General features: G+C 44.3%; 1 protein-coding gene across 2 annotated transcripts in view; it reads left to right on the forward strand.

Moving 5' to 3' along the window:
* Window positions 1-26,302, forward strand: part of ARRDC1 (arrestin domain containing 1) — a 764,178-nt gene that overhangs the window by 339,794 nt on the left and 398,082 nt on the right. For both annotated transcript variants that reach the window (XM_085611562.1, XM_085611554.1), the window contains exon 4: window positions 23,750-23,904. In XM_085611562.1, the coding sequence (XP_085467688.1) occupies window positions 23,750-23,904 (155 nt within the window). The remainder of the gene's footprint in view (window positions 1-23,749; window positions 23,905-26,302) is intronic.

A 26,302-nucleotide genomic window follows, 5' to 3' on the forward strand; every position in this document is an offset into this window, starting at 1 on the left:
GATGACCTCACTGATGACATCATCCAGTGAATGTGTGTTTTTCTGAAAATTAAATATGTTTTATATATGTATATCTCAAGGTCGATGGAAGAATAAATGGGTATATTACTGTCTAAATGGATGATTTCTTTTTGAAAAATTGATTGTGTAACTGACTGATTAAGTGTATCATAGTGAATACATGGCTTAGTGAGTAATGTTTAAATATATAAATATCTGTATCAGTCTCTCACTTTGTGTATAAGTGGCTGCATGGGTTGGAGAGTAGCTACATGGGTGTCTATATAGGTTATTAGTTGGTTTTTTGAGTATCAGTATGAGTGTCTGCATGGTTCGGTGGGGGGTATGACGTAGTGCATAGGTGCATGAATGAGTGACTCACTGTTTGTATGTGTTGAACAGAGCATGTGTGCAGGACTGCATGGGTGGATGAGTGTGTGTATGGGTGTGTTAGTGAGTGAATGACTGTCTCAATAGTGTCTTTATGAGTAACTACATATGTTTAAAACTAGTATATGTGACTATTGGTTTATATATGTGAGTATATGTGAGAGTGAGAGATTGAAAGAGTTCCTGTATGAATAAGTATGTATTTCTATAAGTAATTGTTTAAAAGACTAAGTATGTGTAAGTTTCCGTAGAAGTAAGTGTGGTGGTGTGTGTATAACTGTATATGCAAGTAAATGTATGTTTGATTCTTTATTAGCATGAGTGACTATGTGTGTGAGTAGCTCTATGGATGAGTGGCATTGTGTAACAGGATGTATAGGTGTATGAGTACATATGATAAGTGAGTACATGTATGAGTGACTGTATTGGACTGTTGGTGAATGAGTGGATGTGTATGTGGATCTTAGAATTACTGAAGAGGTTGTTGTAACTGTTATTGGTATGTCCATTGTTTTGTAAATTTTAGTCTCTATTTTTGAATGTGTGTATCAAAGGTTTTATTAGGGGAAGAGGAGGTCTGCCACTCTATCACAAGGATGATGTCATCAGTGAGGTCATCAGTGATGTCATTTGAGATGTCATCAGTGATGTCATGAGTGATGTCACTGACCATGTCATGAGTGATGTAATATGTGACGTCATCAGCAGTGCATTGCGGGCGCGCGAGTTATAGTTAGCTGAACTAACTATAACGGGGGAATTTCATTGGTTTTTTACGAGTAAAATGTCCAGCTAACTATAACATGTGTGAAACCTATGGTTTTTTCACTGAATTTCTAAGGTTTTTTAAATGCTAATTCCTAACTATAACGTGTGTGAAACCCATGGTTTTTTCACTGAATTTGCAAGGTTTTTTAAATGCTAATTCCTAACTATAACGTGTGTGAAACCCATGGTTTTTTCAGTGAATTTGCAAGGTTTTTTAAATGCTAATTTTTTTTTTTCTTCTATTTTTTCTAACATATTTTTATTTTAATTTTCTTACCTTTTATAAAGACTATGATTAAATTTTTTAAATTCTTTAATATGTTTTTTTTATATATTTTTTAAAATAAACATGTAAAATTTATTTGCAGTACTTTTTTTTCTATTTTTTTTTAAAAAAATTTAGTACGCGTACCGTAAGCTCACGGTAAGCGTACGGTTTACGCAACGTCCGTAATTTTCCTACGCTGCTTGCGTATAGTTACGCAATTTGCGTAGCCGCGCGTACTCCGCGTGGGACGCGTACGCGTGTACGCTACACGCGCACGTTACGCGGAAGTGCCGGGAGTGACTGTTATGCGCATGCGCGTAAGCGCGTGTCTTTTTTACGCGCATGCGCACTTTTGCCGTAAGCGTACCGTAAGCGTACGGTAGGTCATGTGATCATGAAACACAACTTTTGATTGGTTGAAACTACTTTCAGTTCTAGAACTCTCCTACACCACACCCATTCCCCTCATTTCTGCTTGTGATCCCTTGGGAGAAGGAGCTGGTTTGTCTTTGGGATACGATGGCAGAACAGCAGAGCTCGTCTGAGAGTGAGGCTAGCACTAGCAGCACTGTCTTGAGGCAGAGATCGAGGAAACAAAAGCCCTCTTATGTATGGGATTAGTTTACTTTTCCTGAAGGCCAGCAAAAGGTAAATGCACCCTTAGTGACTTGTAAGCTGTGTAAGCGTGTACTTTCTAGAGGTAATCCTAACAGGAAGTATTCCTTTGGGAATCACACCATGAAGAGACACCTCCAGGATGTACACAGAAGGACACATGGTCATCTTTTTGGAGGTAACTCTTCAGAAAGACAAGCCAGTACATCCACAGCAGCTCAGCCTGAACCATCATCTGCAGGGCTGACTCCTTCTTCTGCAGGTCAGGTGAGCCCTTCATCTGTGGGGGGAGAATCTCCTTTTGCTGGCCCTCTGGAAATCAACCCTCGATTTCGGAAGGTTGATATTCGATGCACATTTTGTCAAGATCTAATTTGCTATAGGGAGACCAGTGTTTCCCTAGTGAACAACAAAATAGATCAGCACATTTGTCGCTTTGAATAATTTTCCCACGCTTCCTTTCCTCTGTCCCTGCATGAACACAACGGTTCTTTTAAGAGCCAACCTTATCTTTCATCTTTTTTTTACATATGTTTTTAAAAACTTTTTTTTTTTTTTTTTACCGTACGCGTACGGTGCGCGTACCTTTTTTTTATTTTTAAAAAAAAACACTAAAAATCAATTATCACATTACAAGGTCCTTGAGAGACTACAATTATTATTATTGACTTACCATACTCACTCAAAAAAATATTTATTCATTTGTTTTAAAAAAAAATAGTTTTAAAAATGGTTCTAGTTTTCGAAAATGTTCTATATCAATCTGAAAAAAAAGAAAAAAGTATTAATATTTTAAAAACAATTTATAATACAGTACACATATTTACATTTTTTTCCAAAAAATATTTTACAGACTGAAACCTGAAAACCCCACTCGCTTGTAAATACTGTGCATGATTATACATGGCAAGCACATGGGTGTGTGCTAAGAGTCTGCTTCTTCCCCCAAAAATTCGCTCCCCCTTTCCATCTAATGCAACTGTGAAATCACCAGAGCAATACGCAATAAATCTCTGCCTATAATTCCTCTCTGCACACAGAGTCATGTTTTCACATTAGTCCCAAAACGAAATTTCTTTGCCAATTTGAAAGCACACTTACTGCTCTTTTTTTTCGGGGCAAGTGAAAATCACTTTTACAGACTGACACATTATGAAACCACTTTTTTTGATTTATTTAAATGCACATGTCCAAACTGTTTTTTCAGACCACCACCATGTGTATTCTCGGTGACTGCCTACACTCCAGCAAGGGCAACCAGCCTTAGTGATGCTGAATGTATTTGCATTACAGACTGAAACCTGAAAACCCCACTCGCTTGTAAATACTGTGCATAATTATACATGGCAAGCACATGGGTGTGTGCTAAGAGTCTGCTTCTTCCCCCAAAAATTCGCTCCCCCTTTCCATCTAATGCAACTGTGAAATCACCAGAGCAATACGCAATAAATCTCTGCCTATAATTCCTCTCTGCACACAGAGTCATGTTTTCACATTAGTCCCAAAACGAAATTTCTTTGCCAATTTGAAAGCACACTTACTGCTCTTTTTTTTTCGGGGCAAGTGAAAATCACTTTTACAGACTGACACATTATGAAACCACTTTTATTGATTTATTTAAATGCACATGTCCAAACTGTTTTTTCAGACCACCACCATGTGTATTCTCGGTGACTGCCTACACTCCAGCAAGGGCAACCAGCCTTAGTGATGCTGAATGTATTTGCATTACTGAGTCCAACCTCAAACCCTTAAACTATTCTTTTTTTTTCCAGTACACCTTAATTTATTGTGAAAACATACTCCATATTATTTTACATGTTCCTCACATTTAAATTTCTCCCAAAACAGAAAATGATAAACGCAACTACAACAAAAACAATTTCCATTTCTATTATTCATTTCTTAAGTTACCACATACATCCCCTCTCAAACTGTAAACTCACCTTTAAAATTAGTTAGTTGTGAAAGAAATGTGACACTCAAACAGCAGATTATCAGAGCCAGGATCTCTGTTGTGTTCACCTCTCTCCTCTCAGCAGAACCAGATAATGGCAAACTTTCCCTCTATTTTTCCACACATATACATGTAAGTTTCAAATCTCAGTGCTTCCCCCTTTTTTTCAAATGTAATCACACATTTCTATTGGTTGAAAACCAACCCTTTTCCAAAAGTACCCTTCCCCCAACTTGACTTCTGCCTAGTACCCTTCCCCCAACTTGACTTCTGCCTGCTACCATAGCAACAGCTCATGGAACACTGCTGTGTTGAGTTAGGTCAGAAGTTCGCCAAACAATGTTTCAATTCCACAGAGCAAGAGTGCTTGACTTTTCAAACCTAACAGCAGTACCAATACAAAACATGCTTCTATTAATTTACACATACAGCCTAGTTTTTATTCTAGAATGGTATGAAACCAGCCAATCAGTTCTTTTTGTTTTGAAAAAAATATGTATGCCTCCATTTCCAAACTGTCTTTCTTTTCATATTGCCATTCTACTGAAAGACACCTCCTGAGTGCATCCAGATCTCCTTTGAAGATGTTCACAGTGTGGATTGTAGGGCACAGCTATGTCTTCTGGAGTGAAAAGTTTGCAGAGAAAACAGATATGGTGAGAGACCTTGCTTTGCCAAATGTAGACATTAAATGGATTGGTCAGAGAGGGTTAAAGTGGCACCAATTGATGCCATTGGTGAAATCCTTCATGCAAATCCAACACCCTGACCTCATAATAGTGCACTGTGGTGGCAATGACCTAGGCACTTTGACTGGGGTAGGTCTGGAAATGCTTATGAAGGACACCTTTGCACAACTGTTTTCACTTTTCCCTAAAACTGCCTTTGTGTCTTCCAACATATGCCAAAGGCAAAAATGGAACTGGTCCAATCATTTCTGTCCACAGATTGACAAAGCAAGAAAGCACGTCAACAAATCTGTTTCTGCTTTCCTCCGTGACTATGGTATGGGTGCCATTTACCACAACAACTTGCGTTATGACATGCAAGACATTTATAGAGGAGATGGTGTGCACTTCAATGATGAAGGGAACAGAGTCTTCCTTTTGAACCTTAGACTCTGCATCGGTACTTACTTGTAGGTACCACTAAAAAAATGACTTCATAAACACAACAGCTCTTTTTAGAGCTCCCTAATATCTAAACTCTCAAATCTGCTTTTCATTTATTTTTTTTTATTTTTTTTACCGTACGCTTACCGTAAGCTTACCGTACGCGTACCCCGTGATTTTTTTAAAAATCAATAAATGTTTTTTTTGTACTTTTCTGTCCTTCTTTGACCCCCTTACAAATGTTAGGGGGTCTGTAACTCTCCTCATTGCCCCCTTTTCTTGTTTTCACTCTTTTTTTTCAGAGTGAAATACACAAAATGGCGGCCGCCGCTTCCTGGTTTCGGCCGATTCGAATGTTTACTAAGATCTAAGAGCCAATCAGAATAGCGCTCGCGCATGCCACCGTACGCTTACGGTAAGCGTACGGTAAGCGTACCGTAAGCGGGCTCAGATATATATATTGATTTAAAGGCTATTTTCTCAGAATCTACTGAACAGATTTACACCAAACCTACAAAAGGCACTTCCTTGACCTAGGGACTACCTCTCTGCCAAATTTCGAGTAATTCTGTTCAGCCGTTCGGGCTGTAGCTCGTTCTAAAGGTCCTATGGAAAAATGCATGGGAAAAACGCGTTTTGGGACCCCCCTTTTATCTCAGCCCCCGCTTGACGGATCCCCCCGAGACTTTCAGGGTAGGAGCGGAGCGTAGCGCCCCACCTATTTTGAGAAATTCGCGAGGATTCATCGACCGGCGCCAAAGTTATTCAAAATAGAATGTTGCGGATTTCCTATGGAAAAGGGGTCCTAACTATAACTACCTACTGGCGACCGCCAGTAGGTTATATATATATATATATATATATATATATGTATATATATATTCATGCATATATATTCATGCTTCCAAAGTCCAAATCCCCTCGCGGTGGAAAGAACAGTTACGGACCACAAACAGCTTCATAGACATGTTTCGACCGGGTCACCCTGGTCTTGATCACATGACGTGCTGAACAAATGGCGTGTCTTAAATAGTGCTATACACAAAAGAAGAAACCCCTCCTACTTAATAGACATAAAAGATATGTTGTTTGGGGCCAAATGACATGTAGCACCCAGCTGAAGAAATCAATGTACAATACAAAAGATCTCTGAAATTTGGCTATTTACACTGAAGTATTTTGTTTAAGAGAATTTGGCAAAACAAGAGACTTTTTACTTGGGCCAAGTGGCCATAATTAATCGGGCGCAAAATACAATCAGGAATTAAATCATCACTATATATATATATATATATATATATATATATATATATATATATATATATATATATATATATATAGATAGATAGATAGATAGATAGATATATCTATATAGATGGATATAGATATATCTAGATATAGATATTTATTTATAGATTCCCCGTCGTCGAGACGGGAGTCTCCGGTACATAAAAAAGCATTGCTTAGTATTATAGCAAACTGAAAAAAGGCCTAGGCCCATTTTCCTTTGCAACCCATAACCTTCGTTATGTAAAAAAGGACTAAACTTGTCCTTGAACCAATCAGAGCCTCTCACCCTCTAGAACACTCCTGAGAGAACCTTCTGCCCCTCAGATTTTCCACCGCACGTTGTGCTAGGGAGTCTCCTTTGAGCTCTGCTCAAATTCTACAGTTGGTTCTAGATTGAGATTTTTCAACTGAATATTCTACATCATCTTTTGGAGAATGGCTAATAAGGAGAAGAAGGGCTTGTTTAGGGCCTGTGCCACCTGTTCAAAGAAGAGATTATATACTGACGATCCTCCATGAAGACTGTATATACTGCCTTTACCCACACCACCAGGCGAAGGAGTGTAAGGTATGTCGTACCTTTTCTAATAACACTCTGAGGGATCGTGAAGGCAGACTGTTAATTTGGCTCCAAAAACTTAAAACCAGGAAGGACGTCGTGTCTAGTGACGGTGATGAGGCGTCAACTGTTTCAAGGAGGTCTCAGAAGAGAGGTAGATCTCCTCAGGCTCATACCTCAGGGGAGAAACCTGAGAAGGCTCTTAAAAAGACCACTTCTGAGTCTTCAGAGTGCAGTCCCTCAATCTCCTCAAATTAAGGAAAAGGAGAGCAAGGGTCATGCTTCAGGGGTGAAACATTCAAAGAAAACAAGTTCTGAGCCTTCAAAATCACCCCTTAAAATTAAACATGCGCTTAAAAAGCCAGCGTCTACTTCACCTGAGGAGAAATTAGAAAAATCTACATCGTCGACGGGATCGTCGACTAAAAGTAGCGTCGTCGACAAAGAAAAGTGAGGTAAAGGTCATTATTAAACCTATACCCTCGTCGACGATGGCATCGTCAACGGCAGTGTCGATGACAAGAGCGTCGACGACCATGACGACGACCACAACTACCTAGTCGACGGTACCGTTGACGACGGTGACAAATGCTTCGTCGACGACAACGACGACGATGTCTACAGCGTCGACGGCAGCATCGGCGTCGACTGTGTCGTCGGCGGTTACTATGGCAATCTCGTCGACGGGCACGTCGACGAGGGAAAAAACCCCAGAAAAGCGGGATTTTGCCAGGAAAAGAAGGATTACCCCAGACATTACGTCTCCTAGCAAGGTAACGCCTCTGGTTCCATCCCATTTATTGGAGGAGGAGGATTCGCAGGAGGATGATAATGAGGGCCCGTTTGGTTATGCAAGTAGCCCCTCTCAGTTACATGTTAAATGTCAGGAGGATGAGTATGGGGTTTATCAGGACCGCCCCCGACAACATGATCAGGAAGAGATGGTGAGTGTTCCAGCTTCTCTATTGACGGATTTGCAGTTCATGTTGGATGATTACAAGAGGAGGCATCCTTTGCCTCATTCTACCCAAAGGATTCCAGTGGCTCCGTCGCACTCTGTTCCATGTACACCAGTGGGAAGACAGGAGGTACCGGTTCCTGGGCCAATATCACCTTTGCCACAACCGGTTCTAGACACATCCGACGATGAAGAGCAGGAGGAAGGGGAGATAACAGATCCTAGTAAGGAATGGGATGATTATCTGATTCCGTCCCCTTCATCTCCGTCACCGAGACCTGTGGATTCCCCTCCGGAGGACATTGGAGGGTTCCATAATCTGATGGAGAGAGCCGCGCAGAGATTTGCGCTCAATATGTCATCGGATAAAGCGGAATGCTTTTTATATGATTTCAAAGAACCGTTTCGCAAGACGGTTAGATCTCTTCCAATTGTGAGTCATCTATGGGAGGAAGGTCTCAAAGTTATGGAGACGCCGGCAACGGTTACTCCAGTGCTTGCTAGGCTGGACAAAAAATACAAAGCTCCTTCGGATGCTCCGGTCTGTTTATTAGGTCACCCCAAACCGGACTCAGCTATAACTCAAGCGACGCAGCAAAAAACGAGGAATCCGTCTGCTCCAATTTCAGCGCCACCGGACAGAGAGGGTAGGCGCTTGGATAATGCAGGGAAGAGGTTTTCGTCCATGTCTGCTCCTCTGGTCAAGGCGGCAAATGCCCTAGCCATCCTGGGCAGGTATGATAGGCAAATGTGGTGTGACCTATCACCATACATAGACAGCATACCTGAAGCGGACAGACAAGAGGCCAGGAAAATCCTCCAGGAAGGTGAAAGGACTTCGGCTGAAGTCATAGATTGCGCAATGGACATTGCGACCACGGCCTTCAGATCTTTGGGAGGAGTGGCTGTTTTACGCAGACAAGGATGGTTGAGAGCAACATCTTTTAGGCCTGAAGTCCAGAATAAGATCTTGGATCTTCTGTTCAATGGGGAAGATCTGTTTGGAAAGCATGTTGATGAGGCCTTACAGAGTATCAAGAAGGATACGGAAACAGCAAAATCTCTGGGAACATTACAGTATAGAAAAGTTCCTTTTCGTGGCTCAAGAGGTAGGGGCCAAACCTCTTATAGAGGGGGGTTATCAACAAGGCCGCTATCCTTCCTACTCCACATCATCTCAGCCATATCGTCAACAATATTCACAGAGACAGGAGGTTTCACAAAATCTACTCCTAGAGGTCGAGGAGGTCGCCAAGGGAAAGACACCACCCGAAGACAATGACAGTCTGGTGACACTTATTCCTCATATGTCGCATATTCCCCTGTGATGAATACAGGCCCCAGCTAGGCCCGCAAGGCACAAGGGTTCGCTCTCCTGTAACGGAATCTATAAGGAAGTTGGCACGGAAAATGCAAAGTACAAAAACAGCATTTATTAACCCTTAAGGGTGGTCCTACAATCCACACAACACCCTTCAGTATTGCGTGGAGTAGCACACAGAACTTGCGTACACAGTCCCCTTTTATACACAGCAGAGGGGCTCATAAGTGGGTGGATACAACATGAGGCCGAAGAACATTACCATTTATGGTCATTCTCGATACTGAATCAATACATGGGCGGAGCCAACACACTCCTTGAGCCCCCGAAACACATGGTCAAGCAAGGCTAATTATAACAGATGTGGTCAAGTCTGGACATGCGCCAGATGGACAAGAGAGAGCTATTTATAAACTGTTACTAGGCAGATTACAAGAGCAACTAACACAAAGGTCGGACTCTCCTCGTGGTGAACACGTGGCACATGATAATACAAAATGGATTCCGAACTTCGGTCAACATAACGGAGAAAACATGATCTAAAGGGAAAGCATTAATGTCTTCAGTAAATGCTTAATCACATTGCTGTTTTAATTTACAACAGACGACCCTTTCAGCATTTACTGAAGACATCCGGTTTCCAAAAATCATCATATATGTCAATTATCATCATTCCTTTAACCTCTTTAGCTAGACGCTTCTGATGAGCAACATCGGCAATAGCTTTCTTATCCGGGATGCAGAATGAAATGCATACGGAACAGAACAATGGTCCACATTGAACACACATACAGAAAAAGAACAAAATTGCTATAATGATACAGAGACCAGTTAAAACCTTCCATCCCCAGGCAGTAACCAATGCCCAAAACCATCCAGAAAAGGACCAAGTGCCGTTTTCTGTGTGGATTTCAGCTGCTATTTTATGCAGCTTGTTAATGGCGTTATAAACGGATGGCGTATGATCAGGGATGAACACACAGTAACTACTTCCAATAATTTTACAGGCTCCACCCCGATCAGCTAGCATTACATCTAATACCATACGATTCTGCAATGCAACAATCCTAGTTATTTGTAACTCTTCCGTAAGATTCCCAAGAGCAGCAGCAGTCTGATTTGTCACAGCTTCTACCACTCTTGTTAATCTTCGGATCTTCCTACTATTCAAAGCGGCTCCAACAAAGAAAAACAGTCCTAAGTTAAAATCAATATACTGCTGCAAGCTGGTATCAGTCTGATCCACATCATCAATCGATAAAGTACGTTTATACCTATTTACAGTCACATTATTCAATAATTTCAAATCCTTATGGTAAGATGCTGGTGCTAGGAATACAGGAGGTAATAGGAAGGATACATAACATACCCCAGACCACCCAGCCGGCAAACGGTAATAACCTTTATTCCCGCACACAAAATAGGTATTATGGGACGCTAGGAAGGTACTGTTATTCAATCCATCAATGTTCAAGACAGTTAGGCAATCACTGACACCAACAGGGATAAAACCCACACTCTGGACACACAGGTCCGCTTGAGCCTGTGCCACTTGGATCACGAATTTGTCCTTCCCCACAGTGTCTCTGGTGTTCGTGAAGATATAGGGAATGGATTCATTGTCTGGTCGGTACTCTTCCCATTCCCAAATTGTCCCATTCGCTTGCGGATATCCATTTTTATCCTGATGACATTCTTTATTAAGTCTAAAAAGCAATCGTCCCACTGTCGGTTTCCGAGTGGCAAACAGTAAGGTGTACCATGCTCTACAAGAGCCATTATGAGAGAAAGGAAGTGGTATGAATGGCGTACCTCCTTTCTTCTGATGGGCCGGCATCATCCCACATATCCAACAGTTCGTAGCGTTCGTAGCAACGTGGGTATGATGCAGCATCTGAATAAAAGTGTTATTCAAATAAGACTGTCGATGCTTCAACTCTTGATACGGCAATGTATAGAAGTAGTGCTCCGCAGGCACCGGAGTCGTCAACACAAGTGTTTTCCGAGCAGGAGTTACCTCTTCTACAAACCATGTTGTTATTCCAACAATAGCTACTGTTAGCATGAACCCCAAGGCACAAAGGATTTTCTTCTTCTCCATGTCAAAGGAAACAATACCCTGATATCTTCCTGAAACTAAAAAGTCTGTCAGAACTCTTCCCCTTGGGCAGCGGTTGATTTCTTCACCAGCGGGCCAAGACGGGTGTCACTACACTAATGCAGGGCTGATCCCCCCCCCTTGCCTCATCGGCTCTCCGTTTCACTAACCCAAAGGCCGTTCTGACAGTATGTCCCGGTACTGGAAACCTCACTTCCTCGGTCGAAGATGATATCGCCTTCCTCCAGAAGTCACGTGGTCCGGAAAGAGCTCCTCAGTGTCACCCGGCTCCGCAGCACGGCCTGTCTCTGCTGCCAGGATTTCTCGTTGATCGGTCAGCACGGCAGACTCCACCAATCCGGGCGGTACCTTTCGACAGTGCAAGGAATGGATCCAATTCTTCCTGTTCGAGACTCGCACAGCCGTCCTCGTTGCAAGGAGGACTTGCTCAGGGCCCACCCATCTCGGCTCCAGACTGTTCGTTCTGTCGAAAACTTTCACCATCACATGGTCACCAGGCCGGAGACCATGTCCTTCACCGGTAGACCGATCAGGGAGCGCCTCTCGGACCTGTTGATGAATAGAAACCAAGTTATCCGTTAACTGTGCCAGATAATCGCTCATCATTACACAAGGTACATCATACACAGCCTTAGGTCTTGGTGGACCCCAAATATTCATTGGGCGTCCAAAAACAATCTCGTACGGCGTAAGGCCGGTTCGAGAGTGTGGCACTGATCTATTTGACAATAACGCCAGTGGCAGGGCGTCTGGCCAAGTCAAAGACGTTGAAGCTTGGATTTTGGCTATCTTAAGCTTCAGTGTACCATTATACTTCTCGACTAGTCCTGCAGACTGAGGGTGGAACACGGCGTGGAACTTCTGAGTGATGCCTAGGCCCTTCAAGACATACTTTATAACATCCGCTACAAAGTGAGGCCCATTATCACTCCACAGAAGTCTGCAGACGCCGTATCGAGGGAAAAACTCTTTTAGCAGTAGCTTCGCCGTGGTCATTGCAGTATTGTCTTTCGTAGGGTACGCCTCAACCCATTTACTGAAAGCGCAGACCACTACTAGAACATACTTCAAATTGTTACAGCGCTCAAGCTGGATATAGTCCATCTGCAGAACCTCAAAGGGTGCAGTGGGCGTCGCAAATCCTCCTGCTGGAGTTCGAGTACCCTTTCCTGGGTTATACTTCAGACAGATCATACAGGTCTGCACCACCCTCTTTGCCGTGCTAGCAATCTCTGGATGCTCCCAGACTTGGGTAAGCAATTTCACAATTGCGGAAGCTCCAACATGTGCTAGCCCATGTGCCATCTGAACCATAGGTTGTACAAAGGCCGTGGGTAATTTCCATCTATCCATCTGCTTATTTCTCCAGCAGCCCTCATCATCCAATTCTCCCTCGCTAGCCCATTGCTCCCGCTCTTTATCAGAAGCGGTCCTTTGCATTTCTCGCACTTCCTCCTTCGCATCACGCCATCTCTCCACCTGTGACTTTACTACATACATGGCAGTAGCACCGGGCTGCATCGCAGTCTCCCGCGCTACTCGGTCTGCTAACGCATTCCCTTCTCCAACTTTATCAACTACTTTCCTATGGGCGCTACACTTAACAATGGCAATTTTCTTTGGGTATGTCAATGCGGTTAAAAGATTGTGAACTAACTCTCCATGCATTATCTGCACCCCGTGTGACGTTAGAAACCCTCTCTCCTTCCAGAGTAGGCCGAAGTCGTGCGCTACTCCGAAGGCATAGCGGCTATCTGTATAAACATTCACACATAATCCTGTACTGAGCTCACATGCTCGTGTTAATGCTATCAGTTCCGCTGCTTGAGCTGATTTCTGTGGTATGCGTGCTGTCTCCACTATCGTTTGCAACGTGGTAATTGCATACGCTGCTGAAGTCGTACCATCTGGTAGCTTCAGACAGGATCCATCCACCCACAGTTCTCCATCTACATCTGGGAAGGGCGTATCCTGGAGATCAATACGACCCTTTGTTTGTTCCTCAGTCACAAGAATACAATCATGCGCTTTCCGCGCCTCAGGCTGAGTTTCGGGGTATGGCAACAATGTTGCCGGGTTTAGTGTTACGCACCTTTTCAACGTAATATGAGGAGCCAAAAGCGTCAACTCATATCCCGTCAAACGGGCACTGGTCAAATGCTGCGTCTTTGTTTGATTAAGCAGGGCATCAACAGCATGGGGGACTAATACCAACAGCTTGTGAGATAACACAATTCCCTCGCTTTGGCGTATTGACACAGCTGTCGCCGCAACCGAGCGAAAACACCCTGGTAATGCTCGGGCGACAGGATCAAGTACAGCCGAAAAATATGCACAAGGGCGCTGCTTGTCGCCGTGCATCTGCACTAAAACTGACAATGCACATCCATCTTTCTCATGCACATACAACGAAAAGGGTTTTGCATAATCAGGGGTCCCTAACACTGGTGCTGAACAAAGGGCCTGTCGCAGTTGCTGAAAAGCAGCATCACACTCATCTGACCAAGGGATTGGGATAGGCGTATCCTTTGTCAAAAGGGCTAACAATGGCTTAGCTATGTGTGAAAACCCCAATATCCACTGTCTACAAAAAGAAACAAGGCCCAAAAATGCACGCACATCCTTCTGCGTGGATGGTCTCGGTGTGTCCAAAATTATTTTGATACGATCTGGTGTGAGTGCACGTCCCTCCTTAGACAAAAGGTGACCCAAATAAGTCACCTTTGGTCTACAGAATTGCAATTTCTTCCTAGATACCTTATGATTGTGGGATGCTAAAAAGGAAAGTAAGGATAACGTGCTTTTCTCACACAACTCCAGGGTGTCAGCCGCCAACAAGATGTCATCGACATATTGAATGAGGGCGACCCCCTCGAGTAAAACAAAGGAATCCAACTGTCGTTTCAAAGCCTGACTGTAAATACTAGGGCTTTCTGTGTAGCCCTGGGGAATTCTACAAAAACGATAAGATCTATTGTTTAATGTGAACCCAAAAAGAAATCGGCTATCGGGGTGAATGGGAATAGAAAAGAAGGCATTTTTCAAATCAATCACTGAGAACATGGTCGCCGTAGGCGGGACCAAGGTAAGCAACGTCGTGATATCGGAAACCACCGGGTACTGAGGTATCACGATCTTGTTTACCTCCCTCAAATCAATTATGAACCGATAGACCTTTGCATCCGTGTCCTTTTTCAGAATAGGGAGAATCGGACTGTTACAGATATTATAGGGAACTTCTTCCACTACTCCCACTGCGATCAAATCTTGCACAATCTGTATGAGAGCCTCCTCGCCCTCCTGGGAAATACGATACTGCGGGAGGCGCGGTAACACCGCCCCCTCCTGGACACTAATGTGGACCGGAGGAATCACCATTTGTCCCACATCTGTGTCCGAAGTCGCCCATAAAGCTCGAGGGAGGGTGGCCAACAACGCATCCTCTGATATCGTACACATCCGCCCTGACCGGGGGTAGTTGTCATTTAAGATCACCCTCACACCCTCAGGGGAGCAGCGGATCGTAGCCCTAAAGTGCTTTAACATATCAAGGCCCATAATGTTGTTCGGTGTATACGGAGCAAGCAGAAACGGACAGGGCGCAGAAAAAGAATCAACCTTAAATGTAAGGGGCTGTGAAAGAGGGCTTCGGGAGAGTGTACCGTCAAACCCTACCGATGTAACCACTGAGCCGGATGGGGGAGCCCCCGGAACCAAGTACCTAGACAATGCACTACGTGTCGCTCCTGTATCTACTAGGAACTGATCAGTAGAACCTAAAACCTCAGCCGATACATAAGGACCCGTCTGATCGACCGGCACCTCAACTGATTCAGACCCCCATCCAACGCATTCCTATGCATGCTGAGAATCATGATATCCTGATCGATCAATCTCCGATACATGATACTGATGCTGGCGATCGAAAACATTTGAGCTATCTCGGTGCTGCCCAGCGGTATCGAAACGAACATGATCGTTAGAATTCCCTCTAAAGTTCGAGGAACCCCCTCTACCTCTCGGGCCACCCGGAGTATGCCCCTGACGTGAAGCACGCAACACTGGGCAATCCCTGGCCCAATGGCCCAATGGCTTACAATACGCACACTGGTTCCTATTCAAATCAGATCGGCCCGAAGGGGGACCATAAGATCCTCCCCTTCCTCTATTATTACCCCGTCGGGGCGGGCCATATACTTGTGCCAACATTACCTTAGTCTTAAGATCTTTCGATTTCTTTTCCTCCTGGCCCTTCGCCTCGTGTTCCTGACGCTCATAATACTAAGCGATAGTCAGAAGGGCCGTCGGCGTCGCGGAGGACCAGGAACTCTCGCTCGCTTTTAAACGGGCCGCAACTGCCGGTAGCAGATTAGCCACATATTTGTCCGCGAAAAGGTGGCGGCCCGTGTCGTCAGTAAGCGACTGGCCACTAAAATCATGAAACGTTTCCTCAAAGCGCGTGAAGAAATCTGCCACTGACTCGTCAACTTTCTGTTTACATGCAGCTAACATATTCCAGTCAATCTTTTTAGGGGGAATAATTGTTTTCAACTTAGCCACAATAGCAGCAGGGAGATCTAAAATATTCTGGGGTGGTTTCTGTGCGGGCTTCCTCTCCCTGTCTTCATCCTCAAGCTCAGACCACCGGGCCTTGAAGGCAACCACATCATCTACCTTTCGGACAGACCGCCACGTGTCCGGTGGTAGAATAAGACCAAAGAACAGGTCTATATCCGCTAAGGTCATAATGCAGGAATTCAAGGCCCCCTCGACTTCTTCATAGAAGGCCGCTGGATTCTTGCGGGGGTCAGGCAATGCATTCTTTAACGCCATCACATCGGCCCTATGCCATGGAGTATAAACCCAATTATACACAAAATATCCCCTAGCATCGGCGGAGTTAATGTCCGAGCTAGTCCCCGCTCCTTTAGGAGGAACATACAAAGGCGCCGCCTCTCGCATTGGTTTAGCATGCACTACGTCATCCTTATCTGACTGGAAGGTGGATGGGTGGCCCCCTGCTGCAAACTAATCCGACTGTTTCTCCTCCTCCGTTTGTTGGCGTGCTTTCTCTCTAAGGGCCAGCACCTCGTCCCGCAAAGCGAACAACCGCCGAGCCGCCTCAGGAGCCTTAGGGGGAGAAAAACACCATTACGTAATGCTCCGGCATCCGAAGACACTTCGTCAGGCTCAAGGACACTAGAATATTTTCGGAAAGCAGCAATTACTTCATCCGCGAAATGAGACAGAAAATACACCCTCTCTCTATCTTGCCACGACCCCCAAGTATGGAACAACTCCTCCTTAGACATCTTGCCCTTAAGTGCACGGAGGGAAAGTTTCCGAAGCTCAGCCATATGCTCGGCCGATAACATGGACCGTGTGTCTACCTTACCCGAAGCCGGGCCAGAATCTTGCGGCCGCGGAGCAGATGCACCAACATAAGGGGGCGGAGAGCGATCTAGCAAATAAAAATCATCATCAGGATTATTAAGGACAGGATAAAGTGGCTGGCGAACAACATATTGACCCGAAACTTGGAGCCTACGCTCTTTCTCTTGTCTGTCCGCCTGCTCTTTGTCCTCCCGACGCTTCGCTTCCTGTGCTCGCACATGATCATTCTTCCGTTGGTCTTTATCATACAGCGCTTTCTCACGCTTCTCTCGCTCACGCACTTCCTTCACCCATAATCGCACACACTCCAACATATCCTGACGAGCACGTCGCTTACACATACACTGTTCCACATACTCAATCTTACGTATATCAAACGATCCATACGAAGGCCATCGCAACTCAGGATCCTTCTTCGTGTATTTCCTCCATACTGTGCTGTACATTATGGAAGAAAGACCATGCTTCACATACATATCCCTATTAGGCGTCCCCTCTGGGGGAGCTGGAGCAGATTCCTCGAGGTTCAACCGGTGTCCAAAGCAGCAGCACCACTTACGGAGTGCGCTGAAAGCAGGCATGCTCAGAAATAATGCAAAATATGCAATATTATAAAAAATGGCGCTTAATCGTCGCGCCGTTCAAAGTTACACAGCTCTGGAGAAATCTCTCCACATTACCTGCCTATATGTGTTGCAACGCATATATTTTCACAAAGACAAATACAAAATATGACTAGTCATCATCAATCAAACTCAAATAGCCAACCCAGGCTTCAAAAACTCGGAGCAAGTACCGTACAACGGTTCTTACCAATCAAGAGTCCAGGTTCCAACTGCCAAGCTCCACAATCGCCCAAACGGCTCTCACGGCAGGACCGACAGAAGAGGTCTCAGTCGATGACCGGCGCCACCCAGACGGTCAGCTCGGAAGGGAAGGAAGAAAAACCTCGGGATGCCAGGGCTAAGACGCCGCTGGCAGTGATCACGTCCCCGGCCAAACTCCTCACCTTCGTCGCGACCAGTCCTTCGAGCATCCGAGTCGCCGATGAGCCCCACGTGACGGGCGCCAATTGATGAATACAGGCCCCAGCTAGGCCCGCAAGGCACAAGGGCTCGCTCTCCTGTAACGGAATCTATAAGGAAGTTGGCACGGAAACTGCAAAGTACAAAAACAGCATTTATTAACCCTTAAGGGTGGTCCTACAATCCACACAACACCCTTCAGTATTGCGTGGAGTAGCACACAGAACTTGCGTACACAGTCCCCTTTTATACACAGCAGAGGGGCTCATAAGTGGGTGGATACAACATGAGGCCGAAGAACATTACCATTTATGGTCATTCTCGATACTGAATCAATACATGGGCGGAGCCAACACACTCCTTGAGCCCCCGAAACACATGGTCAAGCAAGGCTAATTATAACAGATGTGGTCAAGTCTGGACATGCGCCAGATGGACAAGAGAGCTATTTATAAACTGTTACTAGGCAGATTACAAGAGCAACTAACACAAAGGTCGGACTCTCCTCGTGGTGAACACGTGGCACATGATAATACAAAATGGATTCCGAACTTCGGTCAACATAACGGAGAAAACATGATCTAAAGGGAAAGCATTAATGTCTTCAGTAAATGCTTAATCACATTGCTGTTTTAATTTACAACACCTGGGTGGAAGAATTTCCTATCATCTTCAAAATTGGCAGCAGATAACGACGGACCAATGGGTCCTCCACATAATACAATTCGGTCATACTCTAGAGTTTCTGGAAATTCACCCTTGTACACCACCAAGATTTCAAGAGGTCAAGTATTTACATCAGATGCGTCAAGAAATTCGGACAAAGCTCCGAAAGGGAGCAATAGAACCGGTACCGAATTCCCAGAAAGGAAGGGGATTTTATTCCCGGTTTTTTTTGATCAAGAAAAACATTCTTCAATGGCGCCCCATTTTGGATCTCAGATCCCAAAATACTTACCTCAAGGATCAAACCTTCAGAATGATCTCCCTCCAGGATATTCTGCTGCTATTAAACCCAGGGGATTATATGACCAAATTGGATTTACGGGATGTATATTTCCATATCCCAATCTATCCTTCACACAGGCAGTACCTTCGGTTCGTGGTGGCCGAGGATCATTACCAATTCAAGGTGCTTCCTTTTGGTCTGAAATCAGCCCCGAGGATTTTTACAAAATGCCTGGCCCCAGTGGCAGCGGTTCTAAGGAGACGGAAACACCAAGTGTTTCCTTACCTCGACGACTGACTAGTCAAGGCTCCATCGGCAGCGGCAGCCCGGTTGTCAACAGGGGCTTGCATAGAACTATTTGCCAGATTAGGCCTCACTCTAAACGAGGAGAAGTCAACTCTGCAACCGTCCAGAAATATCACTTTCTTGAGAGCAATTCTGGATACGGAGGTAAACCGAGCGTTCCCCTCTAAGGAAAGACAGCGGGGAATAATATCTCTATCCCAGGCGTTTATAAAAAGAAGGTCTCTTTCAGTACGCAAGTACAAGTCATTGCTGGGAACGATGTCTTCTTGCATTCCCCTCGTACCTTGCTGCAGACTACGGATGCGGCCGTTACAAGAGCAGTTGGGTCTTCAGTGACATCAAGTGACAGGATCCTTCGAGGATATAATCAACGTGACGCCGATCATGATCCACGCGGCAACATGGTGGACCCGAAAACGAAACATCTCGCAGGGTCTTTCTTTCCTGACTCAACCAGCTCCATTGGTGGTTACGACAGATGCGTCCTTGGAAGGATGGGGAGGATCTGCAGGTCAGCGGTCGTTGGAAAGCGAACAAACAGCAATTGCATATCAACCTTTTGGAGCTCAGAGCCGTCCGCTTAGCATTGTTGGCGTTCCTGCCAAGGATTCAAGGTGCAGCCGTGTTGATAAGAACAGACAACACAACAGTCATGCACTATTTGAACAAACAGGGAGGAACAAGATCCCTCTCCCTGTCTCGGGAAGCCCAGTGGATATGGGAATGGGCTCTACGACACGAAGTATCCATTACAGCGGAACATCTTCCAGGGGACCAGAACACCAAGGCGGATACTCTAAGCAGACTAAAGTCTGTCACGAATGGGAGATCGACAACGAGATTTTGAACAACATCTTCCAGAAATGGGGAACTCCGACAGTAGATCTTTTTGTGACAAGGGAGAACAGAAAATGCCGGTTCTTCGCAAGCTGGCTTCCCCAACGGGGATCTTGGGGGAATGCGTTTTTGATGGCATGGCCAGGCATCTTTGCCTACGCCTTTCCTCCAATTCCCCTCCTGCCGCAGGTTCTTATGAAGATCAAGAAAGAACCATGCAGGTTAATCCTGATAGCTCTGTGGTGGCCCAGACAACATTGGTTTGCGGAGCTTCTTCTACTGTCAGAGGAGCGCCCGATTTGCCTGCAGCCGATACCGTCTCTGCTGACAATGTTCCAGGGGGAAGTTCTTCATCCGGATCCGAAATCTCTGCATTTAGCAGCCTGGCTCCTGAATTCTGCGAATTTCAGCATCTGAACATCCCTACGGAGTGCAGGGAGATTCTATCTAGAGCCAGAGTGGATAGTACAAACAAAACATATCGGATGAAGTGGAAAAGGTTCTGTTTATGGTGCAAAAGGTTGAACATTCATCCGCTGCATTCAGAAGCTCACGAGATTATGCCATACATCTTGCTTTTGGCTAAGTCAGGTTTGGCTCATACATCTATAAAGGTACACCTAGCTGCAATTTTCACGCTTTAGAAGAACTGCCTCTGGTCCATCTCTGTGGTCTGCTAGAGTCATCAAACAATTTATGAAAGGTCTGTTCCGAGTTTTCCCTCCAGTAAAACCTCCACCACCTCTCTGGCAATTGAACGTCGTTCTTTCCCAGTTGATGAAACAGCCCTTTGAGCCAATTCACAGGGCGAAGCTGAAATTTCTTTTGTGGAAAGTTGCGCTTCTCATTGCGCTCACTTCGGCCAGGAGAGTGGGGGAGATTCAGGCTCTCACTGTCCAAGAGCCTTTCTTGCAGTTCAAAGAGGACAGGATAATACTCAGGACTAATCCAAGATTCATCCCTAAAGTTCCAACTGACTTTCATTTGAACGAACCATTAATTCTCAAAAGATTTTTTCCACAACCATCAACAGCGGCGGAAAGAGCTCTCCACTCGCTGGATGTCCAGCGTTGTTTGAAGTTCTATTTGCAGAAAACTAAGCCTTTCCGCAAGTCTTCACAGCTTTTTGTTGCCTTTAGCGCACCCAGGAAGGGTTTCCCTTTGTCAAAAAGGGGAATTGCCAGATGGATTTCCAGTGCCATAGAGTATTGTCATCAGGCAGCTGGATGACCTCTGAATGCATGAGTCCGTCCGTGCACATTCTACAAGAGCAGTCTCCACCTCTACTGCTCTATTCGCAGGAGTACCGATCCAGGATATCTGCAGGGCGGCGACTTGGACGAGTACACACACCTTCACCAGGCATTACTGCTTGGATGCAGCCTCAGGGAGAGATGTGGCGGTGGGAGAAGCGGTGCTGAGGAACCTTATCCAGTAACGGTGAGCCTTCTTTACCATCCCTCCTTCCTTTATTATGTACTTTGGCACATTTTATTGTTGTTTATTGTATTACCATTTGCAAAGTATTTTTGATATGTGGAATTTGGTTTACAGATACCACCTTTATCACACTATATATGTTTCCTGGATTCAGATTCTGGGTAACAAAAAATGTGCATTTATTTACTGCTCGCTATTCTGATTCAGGCATGTGAATCTATGAAGGGCTCCAATACTGGAGTAAGAAAACAAGTTACTTACCTGTAACTGTAGTTCTCCAGTATTGGACCTTTCATAGATTCACATGCAACCCACCCTCCTCCCCTCAGAGGCTCACCTCAGATTTAGCACAAAGGGTGTTATTGCACAAGTGCACGAAAATCTGAGGGGCAGAAGGTTCTCTCAGGAGTGTTCTAGAGGTTGAGAGGCTCTGATTGGTTCAGGGACAAGTTTAGTCCTTTTTTACATAACGAAGGTTATGGGTTGCAAAGGAAAATGGGCCTAGGCCTTTTTTTTCAGTTTGCTATAATACTAAGCAATGCTTTTTTATGTACCGGAGACTCCCGTCTCGACGACTGGGAATGATTCAGGTATGTGAATCTCTGAAAGTCCAATACTGGAGAACTACAGTTACAGGTAAGTAACTGGTTTTCTTTCTTTACATATATTTCTAAAGATCCACAGATGCATGTTCTCTTGGGCCATGCGCTCCAGTAGATATTTATATCAATTTATGAATATCTTGATAAAAGTAAACTCTTTTCATAAATGTTAGCATTCTAGCTTTTGATAAATGTTGACTTTTGTGTTCTTATCTTGCAACAGTCGGACCTGGTATATTTAACTTTTCTGTTTCAGTGACCTTAACAAAACATCTCCAAGGGCCTAATTACGAGTCTGGAGGAATGGAACCACCAACGCTGCCAGGGAACCCAGTTACCTGGTGGTGGTGCCGCAGTCAGAGGCTGCAATATGCTTGGCAGGACCGCCGTGGTCCCGCCTAGCATGTTACGAGTTTCCTCTCCACCATGGTTTACATGGCGGTTCCACTGTAGGGCCTCCTTTGCCTCTGCGCCCTGCGTATGCACACAGGGAGGCACAACATGTGCCCTCTGTGTGCCTGCACACTAATTCCTGCACGGCATGAATGTTAGTCCATTCCGTGCAGGAACCTTTTGAGGCGTTCCCATTGCGGTGCCTTTTTCAAAGGCACTGCTGCCTTTGAAAGAGGCACCACAGTGGAAACCGCTATGCCGCCCGCCCGCCAGACTAAAAAAATCTTTTAATCTGGCGGGCTGGCGGTAGCGACTTTTGGTGGTGCGGGGGCGTGGCGCCAAAACTCTTAAGCGCCCCCTAAGTCTTATATCAAAGACTTGTTTTAGTCAAGATCAAAGCTGGGTTTAAGCTTACATGTGAATTCGTATTCATGCATCTCTTACTGATGCCAAAAAGAGTAGCTGCCAGATCTTTCGTTTTTTTTTTCTTTTTCATCCTCAGTCAAGTCCTTTCGCTTCTCCCTGAAAGATGGTGGCGATTGGAAGTTGTAATATTAAAATATTGTTGTCATTCCGAAATAACACCTAGAAGAAAACCTACCTTTTGGATTCTATTTTTTTGTTGTGGTTTTCATATAATTAGCGCACATAGCATTTTAGGAAAAAACCCACATGCACTTTTTTTTTTGTTCTTCCAGTACTGAAATTAATAAAAAGCGATTCTAGAACATATTGGATTCTGTACTTCTCTAGTTCATGACTACAGAATTGGCTTAGAAGTGTTTTAAGGAATATTACTGAAAATCCCTTTACAGAGAAGTAAAAGTTGCTTTCCTGTAACACCAGTACTCTGTCCAGGGTATCTTCATTTTAATTCATAAGCGACACAGCCTCGTACCCATGAAGTTACGTGAATGGCAGCAAAGGTTTGGTCACAAGAACTCATGATTTTCCTTTTTTTTTTTTTATCAAACTGTTACTATGAACTGGAGAACTGCCACTTCGCAATGTGGTGATCCACTTGCAACTGTAAAGGGGCAGGGCAGGTTTTCCTCCATAATGGACTGTATACCTATTCTAACTTTTTTTTTCTTTTTTTTCGCTTTTAAAAAAGGAAAGGAGAAATGTTTTTGATCAGCATAGCTGCTGTATGTATGTTAATCCAAATTTAAGTTTAAAGTGTTTTTTTGATGGTGTTGCTTAGTTCCTTTTTGAAGTGCAAAAATGTAAGGCAGATGTTTCCTGTTTTAAGCATTTCACTGTGTTGATCTATCGCAGAATTTTCTTCTCTTCTTTATTGTAAAGTGTTCTGGGATCCTGTGTGTAGGCATGACAGTTCTCTGTTTATGAATTTAATGAAGCTACCCTTAGCAAAGAGCAAATGGTAAAGGTAAGTACCATTTTCTTTTGGAATTGTGAAGACATCTTTCTTTTTCTCTATTTCAGTCTCTGCACCTACATCCTTTGAAGGCCCTTTTGGCAAGGTAACGCACCAGGTGAGAGCGGTCATCGACACTCCTCGATTTTCCAAGGACTATAAGTGCAACAAGATCTTTTATATTCTGAGTCCACTCAACCTAAATGACATCACAGACATAGAGGTAAAAGCAACTTCTTTCTCGGGTGAAGGGTCATTTTGGTTTGATTCCAGGATGGGGCATGGCTAGCTGGGTTATTAATGTCACCGTCGACCTTTGATTTTCATCCTCCATCTGCTCTCAATCTGATTATCTCAAACAGTTTATTTTCTGTTGACTTGTATGGCATGAAAACTTAAATATATATATATATAGATGGAGATATAGAGATATACATACAAAGCCGGAGCGGCAGAGAGATGTATGGCAGGCTATTTCAGGGTTTAACACTATTAAGATCTTCCGAATCAGTGTAAAGAAAACAACAAAAAGAAAGATGCTAGCTAAGAACTTGGTATTAGTGTGTGGGACATATATCTATAATTCCCCCCCCCCCCCCCCCCAAATGCTTAACAGACTAAAATAAGATCCACGTTTAGGATTGCAAATGAAAAAATGCTCCTTATTCTGATGTAATTCCGGTCAGCTCTGCCATCTTTCAAATGCAAGAACAGAGCAGAAATCTGGCCAATGCAGCCACATATTTAGCAGCCATATACATCTGAGGGAAAAATACTTCTGTTTTAAAAGACCAAAAGCTTCCATCTCCTAGCGTCCGTCTTACTTCTTTATGGTCCACCACCCGTGTCGGATACCTATTGCGGCCCTGACACGAGATCCCGCTATGATTACTTATGCAGGAAACGCCAACATCAGAGCATCTCCGGGATCTCGTGTCAGGGCCCAATAGGTATCCAACATGGGCAGTGGACTTTGAGGAAGTAAGTGGGACCGGGGGGGGGTGTACTGAGTACCCTGAGATTTACCGGAAGGAAGGTCACTTACCTTAGAAGCTTTCTTTTTTGGGGAGTCCATTGTATACATGCTTTGGCACGTTACGGATAATTAACAATAAATAATCCCCACATTTCTCTGCCTAGAAAGTCTGGAAAGGGTTTTTCCTCAATTGATAAAGTGACCACATATTGCCGATTTTTAAGAAAAGAGGTCACAGGCTTGGAATTGAGCATTGACGACTATGATGCATGCGGCGGAAAGTTCTGAGTGGTGTCACAAATTAATAATTACCACACAAGCTTTCCTTATGGGTTATGAGAATTGCTTGTATGCGAATGAATGACACGCATCCACACTGACTGACTGATAATTATTGCGCATTCGCAGTAGTATTTTAAACGCTCTGACTACAAGTTTTAACACTGGTGGCATGCAAGGAGGAATGTTCTTTTCTCATGCAATCATCTATGGTGTGTGTGACAGAGCACAGGTGCACTACACCATATACTGCATTTCAAAACTACTGTGTGGTTGTGACCACCGATTACTGTCACATTATTGTCTTACAGGTACCACGTGCTGGTTGAAAACTGTAAATTACTGTTTCACCCTAGAATCTCCACCATTGAGCACACCTTGGCGTGTGTGCATCTACATCACCAAAGGCCTATTTTTCTTTGGCCTGTCACTGTTGGTCCTGAAGAAAGCCTTTACAATCCACTCTAATTGGCAGAAACATGTAGACCCATCATAGGATGTACAAGATCAATCATATCTCCCAGACATTTGCATTTCACGTTTAATCCTGCCCCAGGATCCCACTATTAAAATTCTCCTGGCTAGGGTTCCTGGAGACCGTTTTAATCCACCTCTTTCACAAATTTGGCGCAAACAAAAAAACCTGCACCACTGTAATCACACGTCGAAGCACACCTAGGATGTACCCAGCACACTAGGTGGAAACCCAGAAATGAAGCATGCCACCAACTAGGTTGGCCGGTGAGGGTTCTTTAAAAAAAAAAAAACGAATGGTTTTTTCCACACAATTGCTTTTTTGGATGCAGTTGACTTTTTCGAGCCCGTTTTATTGTTGAAATTGATTATTTAATCCTTGGTCTCTTTACTTTGTTAAATGCAGTGGTTAAATAATCCACAGCTTTTTTAATTGTTTATGTGCAGCTCATGCCAGGAATGTTCATGGTCTCCAGCTTAACCTGTGTTCTATAAGGTTCAGTTGGAGTCTGTGAGCTGGGTGACAGGCTGTGTAGTTGGTCGTGAGATAAGACTCTGAAATAAAGAGATCAAGAAACCGAACTGACTCAGTCTTAACACTGGTGACGAGCAGAGCTGGATTGGGGAACCTGGGCTGTGAAGCACTTCAAATTCTATTTGTGGGGTATTCCATTTTTGGGAGGGATGGACCACAAGCCCCTGGTCCAGATTTTCTCTTGAAACCTTAGTGAGAGTGACCCTCAGGCTCACATGGTGGAGCGAAGGTCTGGAGGAGTTCAATTCCCAAGTCCAATATCTCCGGCGGTTGACAAACAAGATGGCTCACCGTTTGTCGAGTTTACCATTGGAGTACGGAGACGAATGTGGCTTGAAAGATGTGAACTGTGTGAGT

The sequence above is a fragment of the Triturus cristatus genome, chromosome 1_2 (genome assembly GCF_964204655.1).
Source record: "Triturus cristatus chromosome 1_2, aTriCri1.1, whole genome shotgun sequence".
Taxonomy (NCBI): domain Eukaryota; kingdom Metazoa; phylum Chordata; class Amphibia; order Caudata; family Salamandridae; genus Triturus; species Triturus cristatus.